General features: G+C 36.6%; 1 protein-coding gene across 2 annotated transcripts; it reads right to left on the reverse strand.

Moving 5' to 3' along the window:
- Positions 1–247: 247 nt before the first annotated feature.
- On the reverse strand, positions 248–27689 carry ptpn2b (protein tyrosine phosphatase non-receptor type 2b). 2 transcript variants are annotated; one of them, XM_056254596.1, is made up of 10 exons: positions 27518–27689; positions 26331–26421; positions 26115–26215; positions 8713–8811; positions 7342–7479; positions 6970–7179; positions 6289–6450; positions 5991–6187; positions 4603–4704; positions 248–915 (listed from the first exon to the last, which is right to left on the reverse strand). In XM_056254596.1, exons 1-10 carry the CDS (start codon positions 27572–27574, stop codon positions 891–893), a joined length of 1182 nt encoding a protein of 393 aa, XP_056110571.1. In that variant the 5' UTR covers positions 27575–27689; the 3' UTR covers positions 248–890. The 2 variants fall into 2 exon arrangements, with proteins under 2 accessions (XP_056110571.1, XP_056110572.1); XM_056254597.1 differs by lacking the exon at positions 248–915 and adding an exon at positions 3336–3475.
- Positions 27690–27924: the final 235 nt, after the last annotated feature.

Raw genomic sequence — 27924 nt, forward strand, 5'->3', positions numbered from 1 at the left:
ATGTCACCATGTGAAAAAGTTAATGGTCTTAAAAAGGCTACATTTTTTATTTCAGGGTGAATTATGAACTGGACTTTCTTCATGAGATCTACCTTCACACTAAACACAAAGTGATCTAACAGTAAAAGGGAAAACAATATTATTGTAAAATATGGCCAGCTTAGTCTATAGAGAGATGAGCAATAATATTAGCTCAGTGGTTGACAGCCTGGGAAAAGTGAATGAAGCAACACATCGTTACAGAAACTAAATGATAGCAGTTTTATTCATGGATGCTACTCTTGGATAAAGAAAAGTAAGACTCTACAACATCAGACAATGCTGGTTTGGTCTGTTTGTTTTAACCAAATGCAATGTCTCCTCATTTTGTACAATCAAATTGTTGTTTTTTTTACATCTCATAAGGTACACTATGTACACAATGTAAGCACTCTTCAGCATAATACGTCATCTAACAATCTCACAAACTGGATTTGAGCATTCAGCCCTGTAGATATGATAGGAAATTTCAAGTAATTTCGTATAAAAAAATAGAGCATTTCATTTTGCCTCTGAAAAAAAGTTGTCTAAAAATACAATGTGTGAACAGCATTAGAAATGCATAGTACAATTTCAGATCCTGCTGCTTTTTCCAACAAAACAAAAAGCTAAATAAAAATAAAAAAGACACAAAATGGGTCCAATGAAATTAAAACCAAATCCAAACCATGGCGATGCGCTGTCCTCTTGATATTATTGAGCTTCATCCACTGATATAGTGCTGGTGTGTGCTGTTGTTCGGAGTGGAGAAACCTTCTTGAGGAGTTCATGCTGTAAACGGCTTTTAAAAACATAGGGCTGGATGGGGGAGGATTATGGGATGGAGATCTCTTGCTGAGGTTGCCATGGAGTTAGATGTCACTGGTTGTTCTCGCTCTGTCAATACAAATCACAGAATGCAAAAGTCAAATGTGTTATATTTCAAATCACAATGTTAAAAAGGGTTTCTTCACCCAAAAATGAAAATGAAACATTTACTCTCCCTCATTTTGTTCTAAACCTGCATGACTTTCTTCTATGGAACACAAAGAAGAACTTTAGCAGAGTTCTTGTAGTTCCCTAATGGGAAGTTCCAAAAATACCTGGCGGTCAAACGACATGAGAACTATCTGAATAAAAACCCAGTATTAGGCTGCGATTACACTGGCACAAAAAAAAAAAAAAACTATTCAGATTTTTCTTTACTGAAATCTGACACAGATCAGACACGTATAAACACATAAATCCGCACGAGATCTGCTTTTTTCGCATCCGATATCTGGACATATGACCTACGTCTAAACATGTATATCCGATTCTCCCCAGAATTCCAAGGCGAAGGCGACACATTTGCCCACAACAATAGCTTTTAAATCTCATAATATGAAGCAGATGTGCCTCTATGCACTTGCACTAAACTGCTTTTTTATTGAGGTGGAAAGTTTATATATAGTTAAGAAATTACACACACACAGAAATATTTAGGAGCATAGAAACTGAGCTGTGAATTTTATAAATAAAGCACTTTTGCTACTGAAAGCTACATTATATTTCTCAGCAACACGATGATAACTTCACTGTTTTTGTAATTAAACTCAGTTTCTCTATTACATACGCCCTGTTTACACCTGGTATTAAGATGCGTTTTGGTCGATCGGATCACGAGTAGACGAGGGAGAGACATTCCCGTTGTTTACACATGGTGTCTTAATCCATCTCTTTTGTCCACTTTCGACCACTTCTGTCCAGATTTCTTCAAGGGTAGGTCTATGGGCGGTTAAATGTATGGGCTAAGCTTATTTCGATCGAATGGATCGATATAATAAACTCACCTAAGTAACACATGAACACGAAGGAGATGATACATACTAGGACTGCTCTGATAGCCACAAGACCACGCTGAATGCTGTGAGTGTGTGTTAGAAATCAGGAATGGTCAGAGAACATTGTGCTTGCTACGTTTTTCGTCTTCAAACCAAACTTGGATCTTCAGCCGACAAAGTTTGAATCTCAGAATCATTTTTGACGGGGATTAATGTAAACACAGATATCGGATACCAGTCGTGTCTAAAGTGAATATAAACAGGCGGGATCAAAATAAATAAATTTGGATATGGTCAAAAGATCGAATCTGTGCATTAAGACTTGCAGCGTAAACGCAACCTTAAAGGTGACTATGCGGCTTTTATCATGTGTAAATGAAATACGACATCAGACTGACATCATATTTGCATGCATTCCGTGGCTAACCTTCAAATGTGTTCCATGATAGAAATTCTTGTGGCAATACATTTCTGCTGCAAGAGTAAATGACAGAATTTTCATTTTTCGGGTGATCCCTTTAAATAGCACATTCAATATACTATATATGCAACATCTCTATTAGGAAATAAATGGTAGTTAATATCCCAACATGCAGCAGGGGCATTAACAACCAATAAGGACCAAGCTCTTATTACTGTGACAAAATTACATTCAATATTGGTATATTGTTCCCTGCTCCTTCACCCCTTTTGCTAAAAAATAACTCAAAATTATGTTATTGTTCAACTTTATTTTTACCGTTTTTAAGCATTTTAATAAATATTATATTAATATAACAATATAATATAATATAATTTTTCAAGGAAAGTTGTCCCCTGGTTGAGAATCACTGGTTAGGACTATTTTGTCCATCTTTAGCCATCTGTCTGATACAAATATTTATCCATCCAATGACAAATAATTAGTGGGCTCATTTCAGTTGTTGCAATTCCAATGATGTGATGAACAAAATATTGCAAACCTGAGTGTGATAAAGGGGGGTATGAAGGTGTGAGTGAGGGAAGTTTTATTATTGTTATACATGCATCTTTTTTGGTCAGACTCAGAATGGCAGAATTAAACAAAAATATACATGAAAAATAAAGAAATAAAATCTACTTTAGTGACACAATTAACCAAGCATAACACACTCTCAGCTCAGTCTGCAGAAACATACCAGTGCTGCACGCAAACCACACACCCACAAAATGTGAGAAATATTGCACTGAGGCTGTGCGAAGAACTAAAGAACTCTGCCACATTTCAATATAGAAGAACCATCACGTTTAAGCTCAACACAAATCTATGGCCCTCAAAAGACTTACGTTTTTGTTTACATTTGGTTTAAATCTCATTCAAGTAGTAAAGGCAAATGTCTAAATCTGAGGAAAAAGCAAAAACATCACACCATGCTGAAGCTCAGTCTTAAAACGCCAACAGCCACGGCCATAAGAACAGCAGCAAGCTCCAAACCAGCATGTCACAGCACACAAGGCTCGTGTCTGGCTCTCACGTACAGCCTGAGGATTTTGAGGAGCCCGGTCAAGCTTGTTTTTTTTACTAAAATCCTGCAGATGTGCCGTTGCTGCCTCATTGGGGAGGTTTCCCAACAGGGCAGCACTCGCTGTGTCACGTACAGCAAATACAGCCCAGACTGAAACCATAATATAAGACACAAACAAGCCTCAACACAACGCTGACCTGACCCAACATATGTAACATATGACCTCTTTACACTTACAAAATTGCTGAAGGCTGAATCTAAAAATAAGAAATGACATGTTAACTAAAGAAAATTAAGACTATTTTTAAAACCAGTTTCTTGTATTTTTACATTTACCCCCAAATTATCATTAGTGTAATGTAAAAACATCTAACTTTAACATGCAAACTAATGGTGTATTTTAAACGCAATAATACATTTGTAAAGTACAGTTGTAAGTAAAGATCATAGTAGTATTTGTTATACTGAAATTAATTTTATTACACGAAAACATTGTATTACAGTGTATTACAATACTGAGCATTTAAGGGAGAATCTGCTTGTCATGAAAATGTCACAATGCAAAAAAATCTTAGTTTTTTTAAATAGGCCATCAGACTAGCTCAGTCTGATTCCATCAGCATCCCACTAGCCTACTCAAACCTGAAATCTTGCCCTTTTCAGTCAAGAGATCTGCCATACTCACCAATTTATGATGGTGGATATTGTAAACTTGTACAAAATAAATAATCCAAAATGATTATCTGCTATCATATTGGCCAACCCGTCTATACAATTTATTACTATATTATATGAAGATATTATAAATATAATAGTATTATCAGTGATGCCAGTTGGACTCGCATATTACAGTAAGTTCTGGCACACACAGACATTACAAAGGCACATGAAATCACCACTCAAATCTCTCCTGGGCAGATGCCACATATCAAACAGAGTAAAGAACAGCTGTACACTGATCCGCACTGGTGTAACTGCGCTGCTTCTGCAGGTGTTGTTAAATCACAATACAACAGAGGTATTTTGTGACATGAGTCTGCAAAAGGCTTGGTCTCTGAATGTCCCAAAAGACTAAATAGTAACTTAAAAGTCTAGTAAGGCCACCTGCATCTGAGACACTAAATACCAAATGACATTATGAGAACTGAGTGGGTTGAAGGATCTGTGGGATTATATGACATTACATACACATGATCAGACATGTTGAAATGATTCAGGGAGTCAGTGAAAGGTAGAGCACAATAAAAATCACATTCCTTCCAGACAGACAGTTTCACCTTTTTCTTTTCTTATCAGGGTCGTTGATCCTGGGTTTTGTCTGTTTCTGAGTCTTCTGGATGGGGTTGGACATTTTATCATCTCTTGGTCTTTTGTGACCACTGAAGAGAGAAAAGAGTGAATATAACATGACAATGTGGTATTTTAACAGCGTTCTAACAAGGTACTAGGCAAGTCTCATTTCCAGTAAAAAGTATTTTTTCTGTTCACCGCCTATCAGAATTTAATAGACGTTTAAAATAGAACTATGTGGAGTGAGATTTTAGACTAATGGCATTCCCCAATAGGCAGGGCTGCCCAGCACGACAACAGAAATGAAAAAGTAAAACAAAACACATGTTGCCTGTGGCTGCATGTTGTTTGGACAAAACGTAAATATGGATATGAAAGAGATAAGACTTCATGGTGTTCGCCTTGACAAGTTTCAATCTATTAATTTAGGACACAAATTTGGAGACTCTCACGGAAATCTAGTCCAGTTCACAATTGACCCCAAAATCAAAAGGAAAAAATAAATAAGAAAAATATTTAGCATTAGGAAAATGAAAGGTGAATATGTAGTTTCTGCGACACCAGTGGCACCTTGCGAAATTACAGAAATACAGCTAATTTTGCGAACCGCTTTTGCGCCTCCCCAACTCAAACATCACAAATACAGCTCTTTACGAGTGGTTGTGAAGGCATCTCTCAACAGGTATAGACTACTTTCAATAAAATTTCCAACATATTAGGAATACTTTTAGCTCTATTGCCATGTGTCATGAGTAAGCAAAGTATGCTAATAACACTGTCTAGAGCGAACGCGAGCATCTCGCTTATAATACACCCATCCAAAGTATCTGCACTGGCCCAGGCATTTTTTTGACATGGTGTGCCAAATCTGTTTGAATAAGCACAATTTGCAAATGCCTCCAGATACTGTAATTTATAGTTTTTAGTATGAAAGTTTTACACTAAACATTCGTAATACATTGATTTAAAGTAATAACGTGGTATTATTTTTAAGTAATACCACAATGTATAAATGGTTTTAATAAAATAAATATTTTTCAAATTATAGTAAAGAAAGTTTGGTGGGAAATGTGCTTATCTTGAAAAAACCACGAACAACGCAAACAAGTAAATGGTCTAATATGCCTTGTTTTCTTAAAACTTAATTATATTTCTTAGTCATTTTTTGAGGTGAAATATGACCTCGACATGTTCTTGACAGATTTTGTAAGATTTATCCAATTATACAAGGAAATCAGTAATCCAACCATTCTAAAACATTTAAATGGTACAATAATCCTGGGATTCATTTGACAACCAAATCCAGAATCTGAAATCATGCTTGCCGATTCCTTTTTGGCCACATGCAGTTTTGGAAAAACACTTGTTTACATACATTGTTCGAGCATCTCTGTCTGGTTCTTTATTGGGGGTCTCTAGGCCTGTTTTCTTGCTTGTTTTTGAGTCCATCCCATCCTCCAGACGAGACAGCTTGCTCCCATTGTAGCGTTCTGTGCATTTAGGAGGCTGAGGCGGCGGGGGAGACTCAGATAGGGGCTCCTGGTCCTCTCTAGAGAGTTCTCGCCACTGTTTCTGCACACAGCCATAAAAAACTCATAAACACAAACACAGTAAGTCTAGTCCAGAGTCCAGTTACTGGTGATTCTGTTTAAAATACTCTGGTGATGACATGCCTGCACAGAGGAGTCTCCCATAATGTACTTGGCACCTTCCAGCACGGCCATGTATGAGAAACGCAGCTGGTCGGGGGTCTGAATCAAACCCATCCGATACTTCCTCATGTCTAAAAGAATCTTTTTGATGTCCACCTCCAATGGGTCTTTTCTCTTGTCCATCTGAACACATCAGTGATAGAAGAAAAGCCGTGGTTAATTAACTCTATGCCTGAGTGGGAGAAAATTGGAAAAAAGAAGAATATATCCACTACAAGCCTCATGAGAATATAATACCACTGAGTATAACTTATGATGTGGCACCACCATCGCGTATATGTTGTCTAATCATGAGACTCTAGTAAAGTCACTGTCTAATTCAAAGGTTTTTGTAACAGCAGTTTTACTTTCAATTACTTTTGTAAAAACTCAATATTATCAGTCACTTGACTGGATTTGTTTCTCATGACTTAAAATACCTATTAAAGGCTAAAATGCTTAAAATCAGACAGCATAAATAAATGTATTGTCTGTTTTGTAGCCATATAACTGGAAATCAGCCATTCAGTGACCGACAGTCCACAGCAAAACTTAAAATTGCTTTGATGGTAGAAAAATTTACAGAATTTGCCATTATGAAATCACCATAAAAAGGTGATAGTTGAAATCCTGTAAGCTCCTAGTTTTAGAGATCCAACTCACCAAGACAAGACAAGTGTCGACCAGAGAGAACGTTCCAGATCGCCCAATTCCTGCACTGCAGTGAACCACTGCTGGACCATGGTCCATCCCGAGTGAACCAGACTCTCTCACTTTAAGCAGGAAATTCAGAAAGCTGGCTGGGGATTCTGGGACGCCAAAATCAGGCCATGTGGTATAATGAAAGTGATAAATCTCTCTTCTCTCCCCCGTCTAAGTGAATACAATTAATAATAAAAAAACAGACAAGAAAAGTATAAGATATTAAAATTGCTAAAAGCATAGAATTGCAATTAAAATCTGCCAAAAAATCTGATAGAAAGAGCATTCTGTAAGCATGAATGTGAGTTTCAGTGGTCAATGTGAGAAACTTACATTTGCATTCTGGAGTTCCAGCACTCTGGTGGTGTAATATGACTTGACGTCCTCTGACACTAGTGTTACCACAAAGCGTGTGTCACGAAAGGACATCTCTCGTTCTTCTTGTGTGGGCCAATATTGTGCACACTTTTCCTGCATTAAGGTATGTGTGGAAATAATGAAATGTAGAAGCAGATTTAGAACATTTATTTAAATGAAGTGGTAAAAACTTCCTGATATATATATTTTTTTAAACCTAAAAGAGGTTCTACAATGTCCAAAACAAATGAACATGTGATAGTTATTTGAGTTAACTGGCCAAAATTAGGATTTGCCATAAAGAGTTTCAGCTACACTAGCCTGGTCCTACCAGACTCTCGTTCACATTTCATTTGTACAGAGAGTCTGGCGTGGCCACGCTCCATTGACAAGCGTTAACTTCCTTGAAGGCGGGTACTCTGAAGTTTAAAACTATTGGATCTGCCCAGAGTCACTCTGGATCTGCCATAACCAATCGCTAAAGTTTGGTCGTGATGTATGTCTACAACTCAAACTAGCGCACCTCAACGTCATCGTTCTCAGCCACTCCCTCTGTTCGCTGATTGGACCGGTAAAAAATTGATCGGAGAAAACACAAAAATATACAGCAATCCCAGATGTAGTAATGAAGGAAAATGAAAATTGAGCGGAAGCACGTAGGAGGGCAGAGCCAGGCTACAATTACACACCCATTAACAGCATTAATCACAGAATATACAGTGATTATTAGGGCAATGACAAATAAAAATGATATGAGACGAAGATAAAAAATCTAGTTAAAATGTATGTGATAATAGATGAGTCTTTGCATTCAAAAAGTAATGTAGCCCCCCCCCCCCCCAAAGATACTTAAAGTTAGGCCTTTCCAAAATATCTGTCATATTATCCTATTGTGATATATACATATTAATAGTATAAAAGGAAACCACTACATGTTTAAAATGCCACCAACCCACTCAAACTGCACATAGACTCATTTCTAATAAAGTGTTATATAAAATACCTCAATGTCATTCAAAAATAAACAGGATGGCAATTCACCTGTAGCATTATTTGATTGTTGGTTGTCAAGGCAACGTTTCTTATTTTTTGTTACATTTTTTTCATCTAATATTTATATTTTATTTCAATTATGGAAAACTAGTTTTAATAGTCTTAACAGCGCTGTATCTTCTGCACATCTATTAGTTCTTTAGGATACTACTTACTTAGACTTACTAAGACTGCTGAGCTTTCTAATATGAATTAAGAGAAAGCCATAACATTTTATTGTTGTATGAATGAGTGTGGAGGCTGAAAGTGTGGTGCTTTCAGCAAAGAGAAAAAGTTTAGATCAATGATGTTTACCGAGCCTTTTTCTATTACTCTGTTGAGCATGATAACTGCTTTGGTCTTCTGCTCCCAGATCATCAGCCAAAAGTGACCACAGGTGTTTCTCAGAGGACCCTGAAAATAGAGGAACACACACAATAAGAAGGGATGGGCCACAATGGTCACAATAATATGGTTTATGCAATAGCTCCTTAAAGGGATAGTTCACCCAAAAATGAAGATTACGTCATCATTTACTCACCCTCAAGTTGTTTCAAACCTGTATGAATTTCTTTCTTCTGCTAAACACAAAAGAAGATATTTTAAAGAACTTCGGTAACCAAACAGTTTATGGGCCCCAGTGACTTCCATAGTATGGGGGAAAAAATACAATGAGGAAAGTCAATTGCGCCCATAAACTGTTTGGTTTTAGACATTTTTCAAAATATCTTTTTTATGATCCACATAAAGAAATTCATACAGGTTTGGAACAACTTGAGGGTGAGGAAAGAATGACCAAATTTTCACTTTTTGGTGAACTATCCCTTTAAGCAATATGAACCCAACTTTATATTTTTTCAGGGCTTTCTTAAGATGACAGATGAGTTGACAAGTCATTGAGTAAAGCCTAGTTGATTTTCAAAACATGTAATCTTGCACATCTCTAGTAGTGCCAGGCGGTAAATCAGCTCATCCAGTATACTGGTTTCAAATTCACGAACGATATGTATTTTTCAAATACCGTCATACTGGTGTGTAGCTGAAACAATTGTTGTATCTATTCAATGGCCACGAAGAGCGATATATAGAGTGTATTGAGAGTGGACCTCTATAACTGCATACCCTTCTTACTAATAACTTTTATAACACAACAATAAATAACATAGAAAACTATCTTTAATATTGCAAATACCATGTAAAGACCAATGATTTCCGCAATGCGGATGGAATCATGGAATCCAGTTACAAATGGAACTTAAGGTCCTTTCACACTGAGCGCGATGCGATAAAGCTAAGCGAATCGCAGACGAACGGAGCTTTCACAGTGAACAGGACATGATTGATTGCCTTCAGCTAATTCACGCCTGCACAGTAGGTGGGGCTGAAAAAATATATTTTTCCTCATGTATGTATCTCGTATGTTTTCCCATTTGGTTTTAACCTTGTCCGCTGCACTACACACAACAGTAAATTAAAATAAATAAAATTTGGTACTACACAGAAACCATCATGGAGTGCGTGTAATAACTTGCGACTGCGATCTAAAGTGGATTTTGATTAAAAAAATGGGAATATGTGCATTATGTGTAGTGTTTTATAATAAAGTGAACACTACACCTACTTAGCATTTCTCATTTCAACGTTTCATTATGGGGCGATGGGGAAAAACAAAAATCGGCACACTGGTCGAAAAGAAAATCTTACTTTTATCGCGCCTTGTGTGAATAAGCTCCTGTGATGGATTTTTTAATGATAAAATAGTAAACTATATATCAAACTAATCATAACTCTAACATCGAACCTTACTTCTCCTTTAGGCCTAACATTCGAACACTTGGACAAAATGTACTCTGAAGATTGTGTCGAAACCAGTGGAAAATTCTGAGATGCTGGCTAGACAATATCAAAAATCTGAGTAATATTGAGGAATCATATGAACTTCTAACCCTTTTCTATTTTTTTTAATCATCTGAGCTCTAAGTTCCTTCTACCTAGTAACAGAAGGGTTTGCATATGAAGAACCAATCAAATCGTAGGGAAATTATGTAATGTATCATGTTCTTTTCGCCATGCTACTATTCTGTAAAAACTGTTGTATTCCTTTTGCGGGTGGGATTCTCTCTAAAATTTGTCCACCAGTTGTTGACTGTAGACGCAGAGCTAGGGTATAAAGATTATTAAGTGTCGACTGTAGACGCTTAACTGTGGCAATTAGAGATGCCACAGTTAGATATAGATATTAACGTCGACTGTAGACGTTCAGGGACGACGATTGTAGACGAGAGCGAGACCCAGATAAACTAACATCGATTGAAAACGAGACCCAGGTAGACTTAGGTCAGGTGCGAAATAAGAAAAATCTACCACACTCCATAGGGATCTATTGTTTCGATTCAAGAGCATCATCATGACTAAGGGTGTCACAATTTCAATTTTCGAAATCGAAATCGACCGAAATTAAGACACAATCTCAAACTTCGAATTAAAAAATTGAATCGGCGATGCTGCCACGTCCAGTCAAGTGGTACTCGATGCAGAGCCAAATAGGAGGAGATTGAGCTCCAGCTTCACCTCGCTGAATTTAGTGGGCGGGGCCACGCAGGCGCAGTTTAACTTCCGCGATAAACACTATCAAGGAGTTACGTCACAATCTTTTCACGCAGCTTTGCATTTCGGGAAGGCGCCGCCATTTTAGGTGGTAACGCTATCTATTGCCATGGTTACTTCTACAGTGAGGCCGAGAGAAATAGCAAAAGAGAGAGAAAGAGCAGCTTTATATGCATTTGCATTTTAGCGATATGCCAGTTTCTTGGGAAGATATGGAGGAGGAGGAAGCGTAAGGAAACGGGCTCTATCGGGAGAGACTAAATAACTATACTAGGCAGCATTATTTAGAGAAGCATATTTCAGTGCCAGATCGCTTTTTATTTAACACAAATGAACAAAATTAATACTCTGTTAGTCAACAAGAGTTGTTTAATTTGTTATAGATATATCTGTACCACGAACTGTTATAAAAAGACACATTTTTAATGACGTACGACTCGCATTGACAGAATGTACGATCTGTCCGCTTACGGCAGGTCCAAAATGCACATCCAATTCATATCAGATTTATTTCCACATATAAATGACGCCTGAAACCTCAAGCATGACTGAGCTATCGTAGTTTACAGGTTTGTTGGTTTGTAAGTCTTGCACCCAGCCGCATCAGAAATGTTCATAAGCTTCTAATGACTTAAAGTTTCTAAACTCTTGCATTGTGCAGGCACCGATTCTGTGATCACTTTTAAAAACGCACTTGTATTCCATGGCCTATAATTAAGTTTAGTTAGTTTTACTATTCTCCATTGACTCTGATGCTGTTTTTCCTTTTTACCGGAGTCTGACACTGCCATTTCTGTTTTATTATTGATAAGTCTGATACTGTTTTGCCATTTCTGTTTTCTTATTTTATATTTTAAGTCCGATAATGTTTGTGCTACTCCTGTTTAAGGCTGCTCTTAGCTTTGCTGCACTTATCTGTGCTGTGCTGTTATGCAGGTATTATTCTCTTTTAATTTTGTAGTTCTGTAAAGCACGTGTTAGTGGCTGTTATAAAATGTGCTGTATAGATCAAATCAACTTGAACTTGAATCTACCAGTAGGGGTAATCAGTAAATATTGATTGAGTTTTGTAAAATATTACAATGTTATGTGAAGTGTGTACTTCAATGTTATATTCATAAAATGTATAATTTTATCGTATTATACCATTAAAATATTGTGTGGAAAAAAGTGTTGTGTTCTTGGGATATACTGGGTTATTTTTTATCTCATAATATTTTATCTAGATTAGGATTAATTTTATGTTAGATGAACATTTTGCTAATTTAGGCTAATAGAAACAAATAAATCCAACTCAACACTATGTGACTATTAAATTACATTTATCTCCCAAATGTGGTTGGAGTGGATGGCTCACTAATCTCAGAGCACATTTGTTATCTTGTTTTTCCTCTAAGTCACATGGCTGGTTTTAGAGTACTGGACTGCTTGTTTCCATTTAATTAAAATAGCTTAGTGCATAGCCTATCACATGAAGGTTGAGTCTATCCAAAATTACAGTCAATATTCCATTTAAATTTACAATATAACAAAAAAAATTACAACTGGCCTGTTGAAGTAGCCTATGCTTTTACATGTACGTACAAAAAGGGCAGATTAGGTAAGACTTAATTAGACTTATTTTTTATTTCATAAATTAATCAGATGATTTAGATTAATTCACAAATAACAGACACGTTAATGCAGTGGACAAAAAATAAACGGGTGCACAGTTAGTAAGCTTTCATATTGCCTTTTAAGTCTAGTAATTTACATAATCATATAGCAGACGCTTTTGTACAAAGTGGCTTTAAAAGTGAGGAAAACAACGAAACTGTTCATCGTAATAAAGAGAAAATAATACATAGATACAAAGTTTCAACAGTTTTTAGAAACACACACACACATAGTGTGAGCAATGTTCTTATTAAGTGTTTACGCGTTTGTCACAGAAATGATAAATAATCATAATCATGACAAATATTAGAGAAAAATACAATATTACGTATGCCAGCATCTTGCACGTCAAAACAAACTTGTCCTTCCATTATGGTTGAACTCGCACTAACATTAACAGGCTTGATAGCGTCATGTTCTGTCCACTAGATCCAGCGAGGGTGAGCTAGAGCTCTAGTTCCTCCCATTGGACGCTGCAGCGAAGCCCCGCCCACTAAATCTAGCTAAGTGGAGCTGGAGCCCCCTGAAAAGGGGGAGCTCGAGCTCTAGCGCCTCCCATTTGGCTCTGCATCGAGCACCATCTCAGTATTTTGGATTTCCAGTGAGTTATGTTGACCACGTTCGCGCTTCAAATAAGCTTTGCAAGCTCTGCTATGTGCGTGTACCATATTCTTCCACTGGCAGCATGACTGACATGGCAGGGCATCTCCGCAGGCACCACAAAAACATAGATTTATCTGTTAAACCAACAACTGTTTGTTTGTTTTGTGAACTTGAATGTCATCTTCTGTGAAGAAGACTGCAGTTACAAAAGAGAAACTATGGCAGGTTATTTTGCTTAAGTTTCCAATTGACTAAAGATATGAGTTATAATATTATATTATAAGCACTTTATGTTGTTAATCGAGAATCGAATCGTGACCTTAGAATCAAAAATTAAATCGAATCGAAGATTTGGAGAATCGTGACACCCCCTAATCATGACGTACATTTGCGCCATTTAATCACGCTTAGTGTGAAAGAGCTTTTAATGTATAAAGCAAAAATGTTACGGAATTTGGCAATTTTTGGATGAAAAAATCAAAAGTAGGGCTGTACAATGAATCAAATCTCGATATGGACTAGTGTCTGTGAATATTAAAACTGTTATTAAAATCTGTAGTCTGCATTTCTGTGTGAATGCCGCAGCAGTTTCATCTACTACACACATACTGAAGCATGAGTGACACTCTTGGGGGTTTTCAGCGTCTGCCATCTCACTATATGAGGACATGAACACATGACCTTCATCGGCAGAGCTGCTTTGAGAGTCACTTCACGACCATTTCATTTGATAAAACTATTCGTCATATCATATATACACAAATTTAAAGGTCTTCACAACAACCTGTCAAAATAAAAGTTGGGTATAACTTGAAGGAATTACAACATATTACTATTGCACAGTAGAGTATACTTCAAGTAATAATAATAATACAGTTTAATAAAACACACAGAATCAGAAAGGTCTTCATTACAACCTGGCAAAATAAAAGTTCAGTCTAACTCGAAGAAATTATGAAAGAAATTGCACAGTAAAATGTACTTAAAGTAATAATAATAAAATCAGTTAGAATTAGTATTATAAATTGATTTGATTACCACTATTACAAAGTAAATTTGTATTTGTCCTTACAATGTTTTTATATTCTCTGTACTCCTGTCAGTAAAATAAGCCACACACACACAAAAAAAGGATATACCGTGAAACCATGCAGAATCTTAAAAAATACCGTGATACAGATTTTTGGTCATACTGCCCAGCACTAATCTCTAGTTGTTAGCGATGCAAAATCATTAAATGCCAAAAAGTCTGGCACACCTACACATTTGTTAAAAAATATCAAACCGAATCTCAAATGGCTGACTAATGTATTTTAGAGCTTGTGACCTTTGAAATGCTACCCACACAAATTGGTTGGTAATAGACGTGCGTAAAACCTACCACCTGCCTACATCATCCTGTAGTAACATCAATGTAAAGCAACTGCCAGCGGAGTGAAGATAGCCAATGGTGTTGAATCTAGAGGAGTAACACACAAGTTTTTTTTACTAAAGAACTGCTATTTTGTGTGCCTGAGAAAAGCCATTTCACCACAGGATTCTCCAGGGACCGACCCTGCAATTAATCTACCGAAAATAACTTTAGACAAAAAGTGCCTGCTTAAGGCAACTTAATCACCACCTTAAAACAAAAGCTTTCTAATATTGAAAACTAGAGCTGCACGATTAATCATTAAAAGTTTGCGATCTTGATTTAAACACTCTTATTCCTAAATGACAACGATTCAGCAAGATGCCTATTAAACCTTCAACAAAATCATACCAGGACATCCAGATCTGTGTTGGCACTGCTGTTGACCCAGAAAAAGCAGTTGTCACGTATAGGTATGAAACAGCTTGACAAACCGTCTTTTCAACCACACAGTATCATTATTTCTGTTTCAAATATTCAAATGATCAGAGAAGTACTGGAATAAAAGTTTATAATTCGGATAAAAAAACAAAAAAACACTGCTGTCTATGGTAGAACAAATGTCGACCAGAGAGAGATCAAAATAGAACAAATAACATTTTAAAGGTAACTTGGAGCTTATAATAACGATTGCATTGATCACATCGTTATGTCACTAGGTGGCGACAAGTGACTTAAAAAGTGTATTGTTTGACATCGAATCATTCATTTAAGAGATTTGTTCAAAAACGCTGATTAATCTAGTAAGAAAACAAGTAAAGTATTTATGAGTGAGTCATTGAATCATTCATTCAAATCAATCTAGCTGTTGTACACAAAATAGAATGAAATATATTATTGTGTAGAGTTTATAAAAAGACTTTAAGACCTATTTTATGACCTGCACAAATAAGATGAATACCATAGAAAACAAAGCCAGACAATTAACAAAATAAATCCTGTATCTCAAATTCAGATTCTTTACGTAATTAAACTGGGGCACACTTTCAGCTGCATAACAGGTTCAATGCAAGTTTAAAATACTCATGACATGGTTTTACAATACTCAATATATACTCAATATATGTGATGTGAACAGTGTTAAAGGTTTCTATTTACATCGTGTTTTTGTAGCGTTGAGCAATGTAGCCAATCACAGACTGATCTGTTGTGTGCATAAACGCAATGGCCAATTGTTTAATTTAGTCAGAATCCACTCAAAACTGCTGCTTTTTTGTTCAGTATGCTCGTGCTCGCATATCCTTTTATTACAACCAACAAAGTATAAACACAATGTCAATAAAGCCCCTTTCACACAGAGATTCTGGAAAATACACGGATAAAGTGACCCGGGATTTGACCCGGGTTCGTTTGATTTTGCTTCATTCACACTGCCAGTGATTTGCCGGAATCAGAGAGTGCGTTCACACAAAACCCGTGTATGTTCCGGAAAGACGCGTTGGATGTGACGGGTCTATGGCAAGCCGTTTTAGCTTAAATTGTACCCAGCCTTACTTGTAGTAATTTCATTTTTACTAGTAAAAATTTAATTAGAGAACTTTACAATTCAATTCGTACTAGTAGCAATTACAATTAGAGAGCTCTCTAATTCAATTCTTACTAGTAACAATTGCGATTAGAGAGCTCTCTAATTCGATTCTTACTAGTAAGAATGTAATTGCAGAGCTCTTTAATTGAATTAAAGAGCTCTGCAATTGCATTCTTACTAGTAAGAATTAAATTAGAGAGCTCTCTAAATCAGTTTTTACTAGTAAGAATTACATTAGGAGAGCTCTTTAATGCAATTATTACTAGTAAAAACTGATTTAGAGAGCTCTCTAATTCAGTTATTACTAGTAAGAATGCAATTGCAGAGCTCTTTAATTCAATTAGAGAGCTCTTTAATGCAATTCTTACTAGTAGGAATTCAATTAGAGAGCTCTACAATTCAATTCTTACTAGTAGCAATTACAATTAGAGAGCTCTCTAATTCAATTCTTACTAGTGAAAATACAATTAGAGAGCTCTCTAATTCAGTTATTACTAGTAACAATTACAATTGCAGAGCTCTCTAATTCAATTCTTACTAGTAACAATTCCAATTAGAGAGCTCTACAAATGAATTCTTACTAGTCATATGTCTCCATTGACTTCCATTCATTTTTAATTACAGAGCTCTTTAATTGAATTGTTACTAGTAAGAATTACAATTAGAGAGCTCTACAATTGAATTGTTACTAGTAAGAATTACCATTAGAGAGCTCTCTAATTCAATTGTTACTAGTAACAATTTAATTGTAGAGCTCTCTAATTGAATTGTTACTAGTAACAATTACAATTAAAGAGCTCTGTAATTTAATTATAGAGCTCTCTAATTGCATTCTTACTAGTAACAATTCAATTAGAGAGCTCTCTAATGCAATTGTTACTAGTAAGAATTACAATTAGAGAGCTCTCTAATTCAATTCTTACTAGTAACAACTCAATTGCAGAGCTCTTTAATTCAATTAGAGAGCTCTCTATTTCAATTGTTACTAGTAAGAATGCAATTGCAGAGCTCTCTAATTCAATTACAGAGCTCTCCAATTATACATATCTTTAATTCGTTTTTTTACTAGTAAAAATTCAATTAGAGAGCTCTGTAATTGCATTCTTACTAGTAAGAATTGAATTAGAGAGCTCTCTAATTGTAATTGTTACTAGTAATAATTGGATTAGAGAGCTCTCTAATTGTAATTCTTACTAGTAATAATTGAATTAGAGAGCTCTCTAATTGTAATTCTTACTAGTAACAATTCAATTAGAGAGCTCTCTAATTAAAAATGAATGGAAGTCAATGGAGACATATGACTAGTAAAAATTCATTTGTAGAGCTCTCTAATTGCAATTGTTACTAGTAAGAATTGAATTAGAGAGCTCTGTAATTGTAATTCTTACTAGTAATAATTGAATTAGAGAGCTCTCTAATAATAATTGTTACTAGTAAGAATTGAATTAGAGAGCTCTCTAATTGTAATTGTTACTAGTAATAATTTAATTAGAGAGCTCTCTAATTGTAATTGTTACTAGTAATAATCGAGTTAGAGAGCTCTCTAATTGTAATTGTTACTAGTAATAATTGAATTGTAGAGCTCTCTAATTAAATTCTTACTAGTAAAAATGAAATTACGACGAGTAAGGCTGGGTACAATTAAAGCTAAAACGGCTTGCCATACGGGTCTCTACTTCAGTCCAGTTTGCAGAAATTTTTTCATTCTTTCTTGTATCGATGACGAACACAAACTTTCTTCTAGAGTAACTGAGTCGCACAATAACTACGTCATTGCAAAGGCTCGTGACTCATCACTACGACACACCCCTTATACGGCATTGGTTCTGGCTTTTGTTCACACAGCGCACGTTCCGGGTCTGAACACGGGAATGTTACAAGGTCCGCAACCCGGCATCGATCCCGGCATCAATCCCGGCATCAATCCCGGGTCGTGTTTGCTTTCACACAGAAGGCACTCTGGCAATTTGCTGGGTTCAAAGGGCTGTGTGAAAGGGGCTTGAGAGATTCATTGCATTGCTTCATTGATTATAACAGGAGTGTTCGCATGAGTGCAGCTGTGTGTAGGGCTGTCACGATGTAAGATTTTTCACACCACGGTTATTGTGGCCAAAATAATTCACGATATCGATATATCGCGATATCTATAAACCTTGGGGGAAAAAATGTCAAATCAGTCAAATAAATTTTTACTTTGTTTATTTAATTTTTCCTTTTTTGCATTTTTCCTTCTTGCGTTCTTATATTTGAATGCACATTTTTGTGAAGGCAAGCATGTGAAGTATATCTGGTTTCAAACTGGAGCGAAACACTGTCTGAATGTTTCCTGAAGAACTGAAAAGCTCTTAAACCTATTGTTGCGCCGGTGCAAGTCATGCAGATTTGAACAAAACAAATCAAGTGCAAATACAAAAATACAAAAATAAGACGAGTAAAGAAAACGGGGTACTTAATAATCACCTTTTATTTAAACATATGAAAACAAAAACCTGCTGTTAACAGGTTAATGTCACATTTCCCATTCCATGACTAGTAAAATAATCGCAATTTACTCTCTGTAAAATAGCGTAATCCGCAGGGTGATGGACACGGAGATGGGTAAAAAGGTTGGTGGCTACACATTCTGCAGATTGGGCTTAAGGGGGTCGCACACCGGACGAGAAGCGCAGCTCCGCGCCGCGTCGCGTGTAGCACACCTGACGCGCGCTTTCTCAGTTCATGGCCAGCAATACTGTTATGTTTAAGGACATTATGAAATTAAGATCATGTCTGTAGGCTACTATATTATGATTGTACTGTACAATTAAATACAATCGTTGCTAAGTCTGCGGTCTGAACACTTTGCCTCAGTCAGAGCACATCCGTTTAACTGAATGATTTGAGAATCTCACCTGAAAATCCGAGCCATTGCTGGGCATCGCGGACAGACGCCGAATGGTGCCGGTGGTGTGTGTAAACTCCTAGAAAATAATGTGTTCGAATTTTAAAGAATTCTCTGCGCTTCTCATCCGGTGTGCGACCCCCTTTATTGTGCTGTTCTTTGAAGCCGAAGAACTCCCATACCAGAGTGGCTGGGCGGGCGCACGCTGCGTCTTCTCATTTGATAGATGTCAGCGGGTGCAATACTGCCACCTCAACTGGCGCTGGAGTATACGTGTCATGTTATCATAAAAGTCCTATTCATTTTAAACATCGTGGTTATCGCCAATACCGGTATATTGCCACACTCTAAATTAACACGATGTCGATATTTCAAGCTTTGAATATCACGATTATCGTCAATACTGGTATATTGCGACACCCCTAGCTGTGTGTACCTTGCATTGTAAATGACAGCTTCAGTGATCTTTGCTCGCTTTCTGTATATATTTTTCATGCTGCTAACTACACATAGCAAAGTTTCTGGAAACAACTGTATTTAAATACAGACTGACAGTTAAAAACCATAGCACTAAATGGAACAAAACAGTCTGATACTGTATCAGTGGCGCAAAAAGTGGGTATGCGCTATATGCGGCGCATGGGGGGCGCCAAATCGATGGTAAATTTTTTTTTTTTTATTAAAATTGAATTAAAAAAATATATATATTTTGTATTTTCTATATGTAGCTGCTGTTGTGCGTTTCTAAATCATTTCTGCATTTCTTCAATGTTATATAAAATTTTAGAGGAACAGGCTAGAGTAGGCGCCCTCATGGAGAAGGGGGTAATATCGCGAGCGGGCGGGGGCGCCGTGAGCTGAGCGAGCTGGGGGCTGTTCCATAAATGAAGCTTAGAAAAGCGGGGATTAAACTCCAAAACCGGACTTGAATGAGCCTAACAAATAAGTTGGGGCTAAAGTGGTTCCATAAAAGGTAATTGAAGTTCACGCAATCTCACTAATTTGATCCAGGTTTATCTAGTCTAGATAATTGCGTGTGCACGCGTTTCTGAAGCAGCCCTAGAGGTCGATCGTGGATCAAATCGATCCACCATCAAACAGCGTATATATTGTGCTGTTTTATGCGTTTCTGACATGTTTTTCCCCCCCTCAGTGCAAAAATGACATTTTACAGTTATATTCTCCATCTGTAAATGTTAGAAAGTCGTGCAAATGTATCCATTTTGCTGCTAATCTTCATATTGAACGAGCGCTGCTGCGCGCCAAATATGAGCGCAATAATTATGGAGAGAAATATAACTGCAAGCAGTGATTGCGGGGCCAAGCACCTTTTGACCATGTTTGACATATTTGGATTTAATTTGAAAACTTATTCAACTTACCAATTGTTCAAATCAAAATTCCCATTGTTAAACAGTTGCTACATATTAAATTATTAGAATTTCTTCAAAGCTATAACCTTTTTTTTTTTTACACAGCATGGTAGTCATAAACAGTGGTTTGTTCAAATTTTACGAAGACTTGAGTTGTTAAAGGTAAAACTGCAGCAATTGGCTCCAAATTACATAACATTACACAATGATTTGAAGTTGTATAACATGGGGCTTGAAACCACAACCGGAACGGCTCGGGATTAGTAACACATTGTTTAGCAGACTGCGCCACTCAGAGGACATACAATCACAAGCTGCAGAGGAGATCCTTCAGTGTAAGAATCAGCACACAAAAGCAGGTTAACCAGATTAGCATGCTAAGCTAGCTCAATGCTAATGTAGCTTATGACGTGGTACATCCAATCTTGGCAAAATAGATATCCTCGGATTCGGCATGACGCAAGGAATCGATAGACACCAATTTTATGATTTTGTGACAAACTGTTCACAAGTTACAGCCTCTGAACCAATGTTGGGTCGACCTCGTTAAGTTTGCGACATCATAACTTTTTTTTTTTCCAGTATAGCAAAAAAATCTGTTCAGTCATTTCTATGCGACTCAGTCCGAAGATCATTTGAGCAAATGTTTGGACAAAATTGGACAAAATTTGAAGGAGGAGTAGCAAGAAAACTGTTTATCATTTGCTCCAATATGGTGGACAGTCACATTGTTGGAAAATGACAAATGAGATATCGTCTGAATCGGCATAAACCAAGGAACATAATGACATAAAGCAATCAAAATTTGAACAATGTTTTCAAAAGTTATAGGCATTTTTGCAAAAAAACTTATATCTCTGGAACAGTAGGTGGCGCTGTGTTCAATCTTCTCATGTCCCTTCAGGACATGGTGTCGATCATCCCTACCAAACTTTGTGCTGATATGTCAAATAGTTTAAAAGATATTGCAAATTATTACAACATTCAAAATGGCTGACACGTGGAACATCCAATCCTGGCAAAATCGGTATCCACAGAATCGACATGACACGTGGAATCCATAGATACCACATTTATGATTTTCTGACAAACTGTTCAAAAGTTATTTGCCAAAATAGCTATTTTTCATATATCATGACCCATAGGTGGCGCTGTTCCCAACTTTGGCATGGACCCTCAGACCATGCTTCCGATGAAGCGTACCAATTTTCGTTTCGATTGATCAAACTTTGGCCGAGCTATACTGCCCTACAAAGCAAAAAGGCAGTAACTACGCAGAGTGCAGAACTGAGAAAAATGACTTTAAAGTTATCCTGTCATAGATTTTTGGACATGTGGCTGTTTTGTTACTTTATATTAGCTTATTCTTTGTACATATCAATCAGTAACAACAGGATAACAGGATAACAGGATAACTTTAAAGTCATTTTTCTCAGTTCTGCACTCTGCGTAGTTACTGCCTTTTTGCTTTGTAGGGCAGTATAGCTTCTGAACCAATTTTGGGTCGACCTCGTTAAGTTTGCGACATCATAACTTTTTAACAAAGATGAATAAAAAAAATCTGTTCAGTCATTTCTGAGCAGCTAAGTTCAAATATCATTTTATCAAATGTTTGGACAAAATTGGACAAAACTTGAAGGAGGAGTAGGAAAAAAACTGATTACTGTACTTTTCAAAATGGCCACTACTGTAATGGGCGGAGTCTTAATGTACGATATTGATTGCAATCATCATAATGAGTGGATTCAGGTGTATTAAGTTTAATTTTTCTAGATCTAAGGGTTCAAAAGTTATAACCATTTCAATGTTGAATTTTTGAACTGGTGGTTGCGCTATAGAGTTGGTTCTAGAGACTCAAAATTTGGCTCAATTACTTTTCATGACCTTATCTATAAGTGTGCCAAATTTCATCATTTTCCTACTTACGGTTCATAGGGCTGCCATAGACTTCCATTTACGGAATAATAATAATAATAATAAGAAAACTTACAGATACAATAGGTGCCTCTGCACCTTCGGTGCTTGGCCCCTAATAACATTACATTAAGAACAAATGTATACATTTTGAAAAGATATGTGCAACTCTAAAATCAAAGAATATTCCATAAAATAAAGGAATATTTATTGGCCTACATTAACTACATTTTTATGTAACCTTCCCTTTAATTTCTAGTTATTTGTTATTTTATTTATTTACTTATTTAATATTGAATATTTGATATTTAAATAATATTACTTGAATAACTATTAGGAATTATGTGTCATTCATTATAAGAGTTTGATATATGTGAATGTTATATTTTTATTAATATTTATTTATTGTTTTATTTATATGTATGTGTTGGTATTATCACAAAAGAAAAAAAAAGTAGAAGGAAAAATAAGGAATATTTATTGGGGGAAAATATGATGTCTTTAAAGGAACTGTCCATTTGTATAATTGTGTTAAATGTGTTTGAATTGATATATATATATATATATATAAAAGAGACAGTGTAGAGAAAGAATTCTCTGATAACCGAGGCATTCCTTAATTAAAATGTCTTTATTACAAAAACGTCCTAAACGGACAACTTTAAAACGGCTTATATATGTGTCTATTAGGGATGGGCATTCGATTAAATTTTCTTAGTCGATCGTCGGGAGAATTAACGATCGACTATCGATTAATCATTAATATTTTTTATATATTAAAATTAATTATTTATTTAACTTTTTATAAATTAAAAATGCAATGAAAATACAAAAATACAGCGTGTTTTTCCTCGATGAGATCTTTATTACAAGATAATCAACTTGCGGCAGTTAAACTGGACATTCGGCTAAACTTGAAATATGCGCTGCGGTGCTCTAAAAAGCAACAAAACCTGCAGCTGCGAGTTGGCGTCCTCAAACAGAGACCCGATCGTTTGTTCCAAAATAATAATAAAAAAAATCATGTTAAACAATAACTTAACCAAAAACATAATAATACTCAATGTAACTCAAAACTATCCAAGGTACGAAGTCGAGAAAGAGTGTGAGATAGCCTACCTAGCAACAAATTAGGCTACTTAACAAAGCCTCAAAAAAAATATCTATTAACTCACATAAAACTTCTGCACCAGTCTACTGATTTTTGTTGAGAAAGATAAGCATGTTGATGACATGGACTGGGCCTGGGGTCAGACGCGACCGCAACATGGTGACCGTCAAGCCTCGTTTATACTTTTGCCTGGCTCTGCAGCGCGATTCTCCGCAAACGGACGAGGCGTTTATACTCCACGCGCTCGCCTGTAAAACGCCGAATACCGCAATGACGTCATTTTTGCCTCGCGCACCTTTGCTCGTGCTTGTGCGGACGCGTCGAGGTCGAGTGTAAACAAACTCTTCAGTCCAGCCGCCGAAAACACCCGCTCTGAGGGGACTGACGTTGCCGGGATGCACAGGTACCTCTGCGCTAACTTGACCAGCCCGGGAAACAACTTATTCCGTTCACTTTCCACCCGTCTGCAGTGGTGCAATCCAGCGGTTCATTGCTTCAAGGCTCACATTACGCAACGCAACCATATTACATTTACATTTACATTTAGTCATTTAGCAGACGCTTTTATCCAAAGCGACTTACAACTGAGGACTAAACCAAGCGAGTCATCGTGAAGAGGCAAAAGCAACGCAAGAAGTGCTCAAAATACAAAGTTCAGACATAGCTCGGAGTAGCATAAGCCAGGCAAGCGAGGATTTAGAGGAAAGGAATTTTTTTTTTAGTTTTTTTTTTTTTTTTTTTTTTAGTTTTAGTTTTATCGATAACAAATTAACATGATCGACGAAATTCTTAATGATCAATTATCGATCGTCGATTAATAATGCCCATCCCTAGTGTCTATATTGTAGCCGTATTTAAGTTGATTTTCTGTATACTGTGTATTTATAAAGTCCAATAATGGTATTAGAGACTGTCAGTGGTAATATCATTGTGTTCTTGTCGGTCAGTGTTGAGGATCTGTGTAACAACTGAGGCTTAGCCTGGCAGTTAGCCTGCCCTGGACCAGGCTAGTTTCCCAGCATAAGCTGCCAGGGTAACTGAGTTTGAACTTTTTAAAGTTTGATTTATGAAACCGAATCTACCAAAAATAAGCCTGACTAACCGAAATAAGCCTGGCTTATACTCTAATCTTGGTTTATGGAACAGCCCCCAGGTACGAGTAGTGAGTTGTCGTCGAAAAAGATGGATAAAACAAAATGCTGTGGGGCTAAAAATTGAAAAAGAAAGAGGGAAAAGGAGATGGCATGTCAACTGATGCGACAGCAGCTAAATAAGTGCATGGTGAAAGCCAACACAGGTAGGATTTAAAGTGTGACATCCAGGCATGTAGGCTCTGTGGCCATCGGGACTACCGGGAGATTCCCGGTGGGCCGACGTGCTTTTTCGGCCGATACATCTCATACTTTTTTTTTTTTTTTTTTCTTAACGGCCCATTCAACTCGTACGTGTTTTTGCTTAATTGGCATTTAATTGGCGGCGCTGGGTTAGTGCCGGTGTAATACATTGGTCAAAAAAGTCAGCGTTAGTTTTATTTTCGGACACACCGGCCCATGAAACATGTCATCATGTGCTTATATCTTTCAAGTATAGAAATTAGTACAAAACTAATTATGAAAGTTTCCTTTATTTTTCAGTGCATTTGTTTTACAATATATGGCTATTACTATCATGGGATTAATATTATAACTATTATTATGTAGTAGTGTAATGTAGGCAGAGTAAAAGAGGTTTGAATTTTTCTTTGTTTAATTTGCACCCTGAATATGGGTTGGAGCTTTTAATTTTGAACTCTCAAAGTGCACCAGACTGATGAATTTAACATTAAAGAAAAAATTATCTTACGGGGGGCATGCCCCCGAACCCCCCTAGACAATGGAGCTTATAGTTTTTTTTAGGGGGGTTCATCACGGTGGAGTAGCTATAGTTTAATTGTATTAATAAATGACAATTTTGCACTTATTTTATCTGTTAGCTCTCACTCGTTCCTACTCACTTATTACATGGCACACTTATTTGACACTGGGTAGTTGCGCCCCTGTACTGTATGCCAAATGATCCTGAAAAACCCTGATAACCTGGAACTTTTAATTAAATACAAGCCTGATATACACTGGGACTCTTGTTTTGAAATGTCTATGCTTTACTACTTCCAGCTGCTCATTCAAAAAGATGAGAAAGGTAAAATCTGCCCACTTATAAACATCTAAAACATATTACAATATCAGTTAAACATTGTCACAATACATCAAGAATATAGATCATAAGTAATATTGGCCTAAATGTGCCTTATTGCTTGATTGTGAACTGATATGAAATTGCAAACCTGTAGAGCATGCAACAGCGCCATGTTTTGACTTTGAACATGCAGCGCTTAAACTTTCTTCAGTAACAGCTTCATGAAATGTAATAACATTAGGCCATTTCATGATTCATGCTTTTCTGTTCTGTCCCTAAATTTAAAAACTCTTTAAAACAGGTCTTTTGTTACACCATTTATGATATTTAATACATTGACAGCCTTAAATTTGATAAAACTGAACTGAAGACTTTTTAAGGACCCACGGGAACCTCGTCAGCTCCGCATGTTTGGAGCTCCAAGAGTAAATTGAATGGTCTGGGTGGAGTTTACTTACCTGGGTAAGTATGTATCTTCTCTGGGCTTCTTCCATAACCACCAGGCTGGCATTGATGTAGTCATTTTCTGTGTTTTCTAATTTCACCCGACTGTGGTCAACTGATATGTTTGTAAAAAAAAAAAGGGAAACGATGTCGAATGCAATATTAAAGTCGTTACATTACATGATGAGAAGCATCATGCCTAGAACCTAGGCGAACCTGACATTACTTACATGGGCTCACGTCTCTGTATCTGTTTCTATTGCGATTCTCTGGATACTTGGCCACTTTGAAAGCACACTCGTGTGACTGGTTGCGTATTTCCTGAAAAAGAAATAAATGCAAAGCTTTAAAACAACTGTTAAATTAGGTCATCATTACTAAGTAATTACGAATTAGATTCATCAAGTTTCATTTCAGTTAATTTCCCAAGTCAACTGCCCATGTCGGGAAACAGACGACAGGAAAAGCACATTTAAAAGAAATTAGCTGATCATGTCGATTGTGACTGCATGCTTCCAGAAATACTTACATAATATTACTGGAAACGTTAATCAAGGAAGCAACATGTTTGTTTAGTTAAGGCAAACTCCCTCAAATACCACATACATTTATGAGGCCTATAAAAATATGCTTGTTTATTTAGCACTACATGAGTGAAAGTTTAGAAATCCAGTTAAAGATGTTTTAATACTTCTTTGTTCAAGAGTGTATATGATACTAATGTATGTGAAGAATAATACAGGGCAGTTGGATTTAACAGACTGTACGTTTTTTTTTATGTTTATGGATGCCAGTTAGTCAATGATATTAGGAAAACGTAACAGTTGCTGTTTACAGTAAATAAACGTGTTTAGGTCAGAAATAGCTAACAGCTGTTATTAGTATAACATTTACGGTGGGAATGTAACATTGTTGTCATTAGATGTCTGTCCCAAAACCGTTTGTGTTCCCTACCAAGACAGCATTTTTGTCGTTAAAGACACGTTAAAATGTTTTGATTTCAATCTCAGCATACACTGTTTTTCTGTTGTCATGACAAAACAACAAAGTATAATCATTTTTTTTAAAGTAACAGTTAATAGTTAAACAAACAGACTTAGTTCCCAAACATGTTGTCTAGAACTCTAGATAGGCAGTTTACTAGATTCTGAGATACAGTTAACGTTACACAGTTTCACTCATAACACTTCAGTTTACATCAGGACAACCACCATAACATCCTGGTTTTGCAGCTTCACTTTCATTTTATCCCCATTTCAACAACAGTAAAAACGAGGAACAGTGAGAGCACACTGAATTGAAGTAAAAAAAAAAAAAACAGACAGATAAAGGATATAAAATGACATTTCTCTAACGGCTAACGTTAACTGCAGATTGCGTGGCTCATTAGCATGCTAGCTGACTTAGCTTCACTTACTAAATAAAGGTTCTGCCAGCGGCCCTCTGAATCTATGTCCTCAAACTCCTGCTCCATATCTCCTTCAATTCCTTCCGCTTTAAGCTTGTTTTTTATTAAGAATGAGCGTCACTACTGTAGAAATCACTCATTTCTCGTCCTCACACTGAACCGTCAGAGAGTCAGTCAGTGTTTGTCCCAGGGTTTGTCCGTGTCGCTGACATTTGCGACGAGAAGCCCAGTTCTCCGCGCATGCGCGGCAAGGAGAGCGGCGCTGGTCTGCTCATGCGCATTGAAAGACAGCTTCCAAGATTTCAGAGCATGGCGAACATTTTTAAATTTGTTCACGGGTGTGAAGTAACTAAGTAACGAATTACAAATACTCACATTACTGTAATTAAGTAGTAGTTTTTTTGTTGAAATTGTAC

Source organism: Rhinichthys klamathensis, unplaced genomic scaffold (genome assembly GCF_029890125.1).
Source record: "Rhinichthys klamathensis goyatoka isolate OS25496 unplaced genomic scaffold, OSU_Roscu_1.1 h1tg000111l_1, whole genome shotgun sequence".
NCBI lineage: Eukaryota > Metazoa > Chordata > Actinopteri > Cypriniformes > Leuciscidae > Rhinichthys > Rhinichthys klamathensis.

Excerpts from the sequence above, each read along its gene's own strand:
- ptpn2b (XM_056254596.1), bottom strand. The coding sequence starts at position 27,574 with ATGGAGCAGGAGTTTGAGGACATAGATTCAGAGGGCCGCTGGCAGAAC. Across the intron at positions 26,216-26,330 it reads ATACAGAGACGTGAGCCCAT|TTGACCACAGTCGGGTGAAA; the intron begins GTAAGTAATGTC and ends CAAACATATCAG. Across the intron at positions 6,188-6,288 it reads TGGGAGACTCCTCTGTGCAG|AAACAGTGGCGAGAACTCTC; the intron begins GCATGTCATCAC and ends GGCTGTGTGCAG.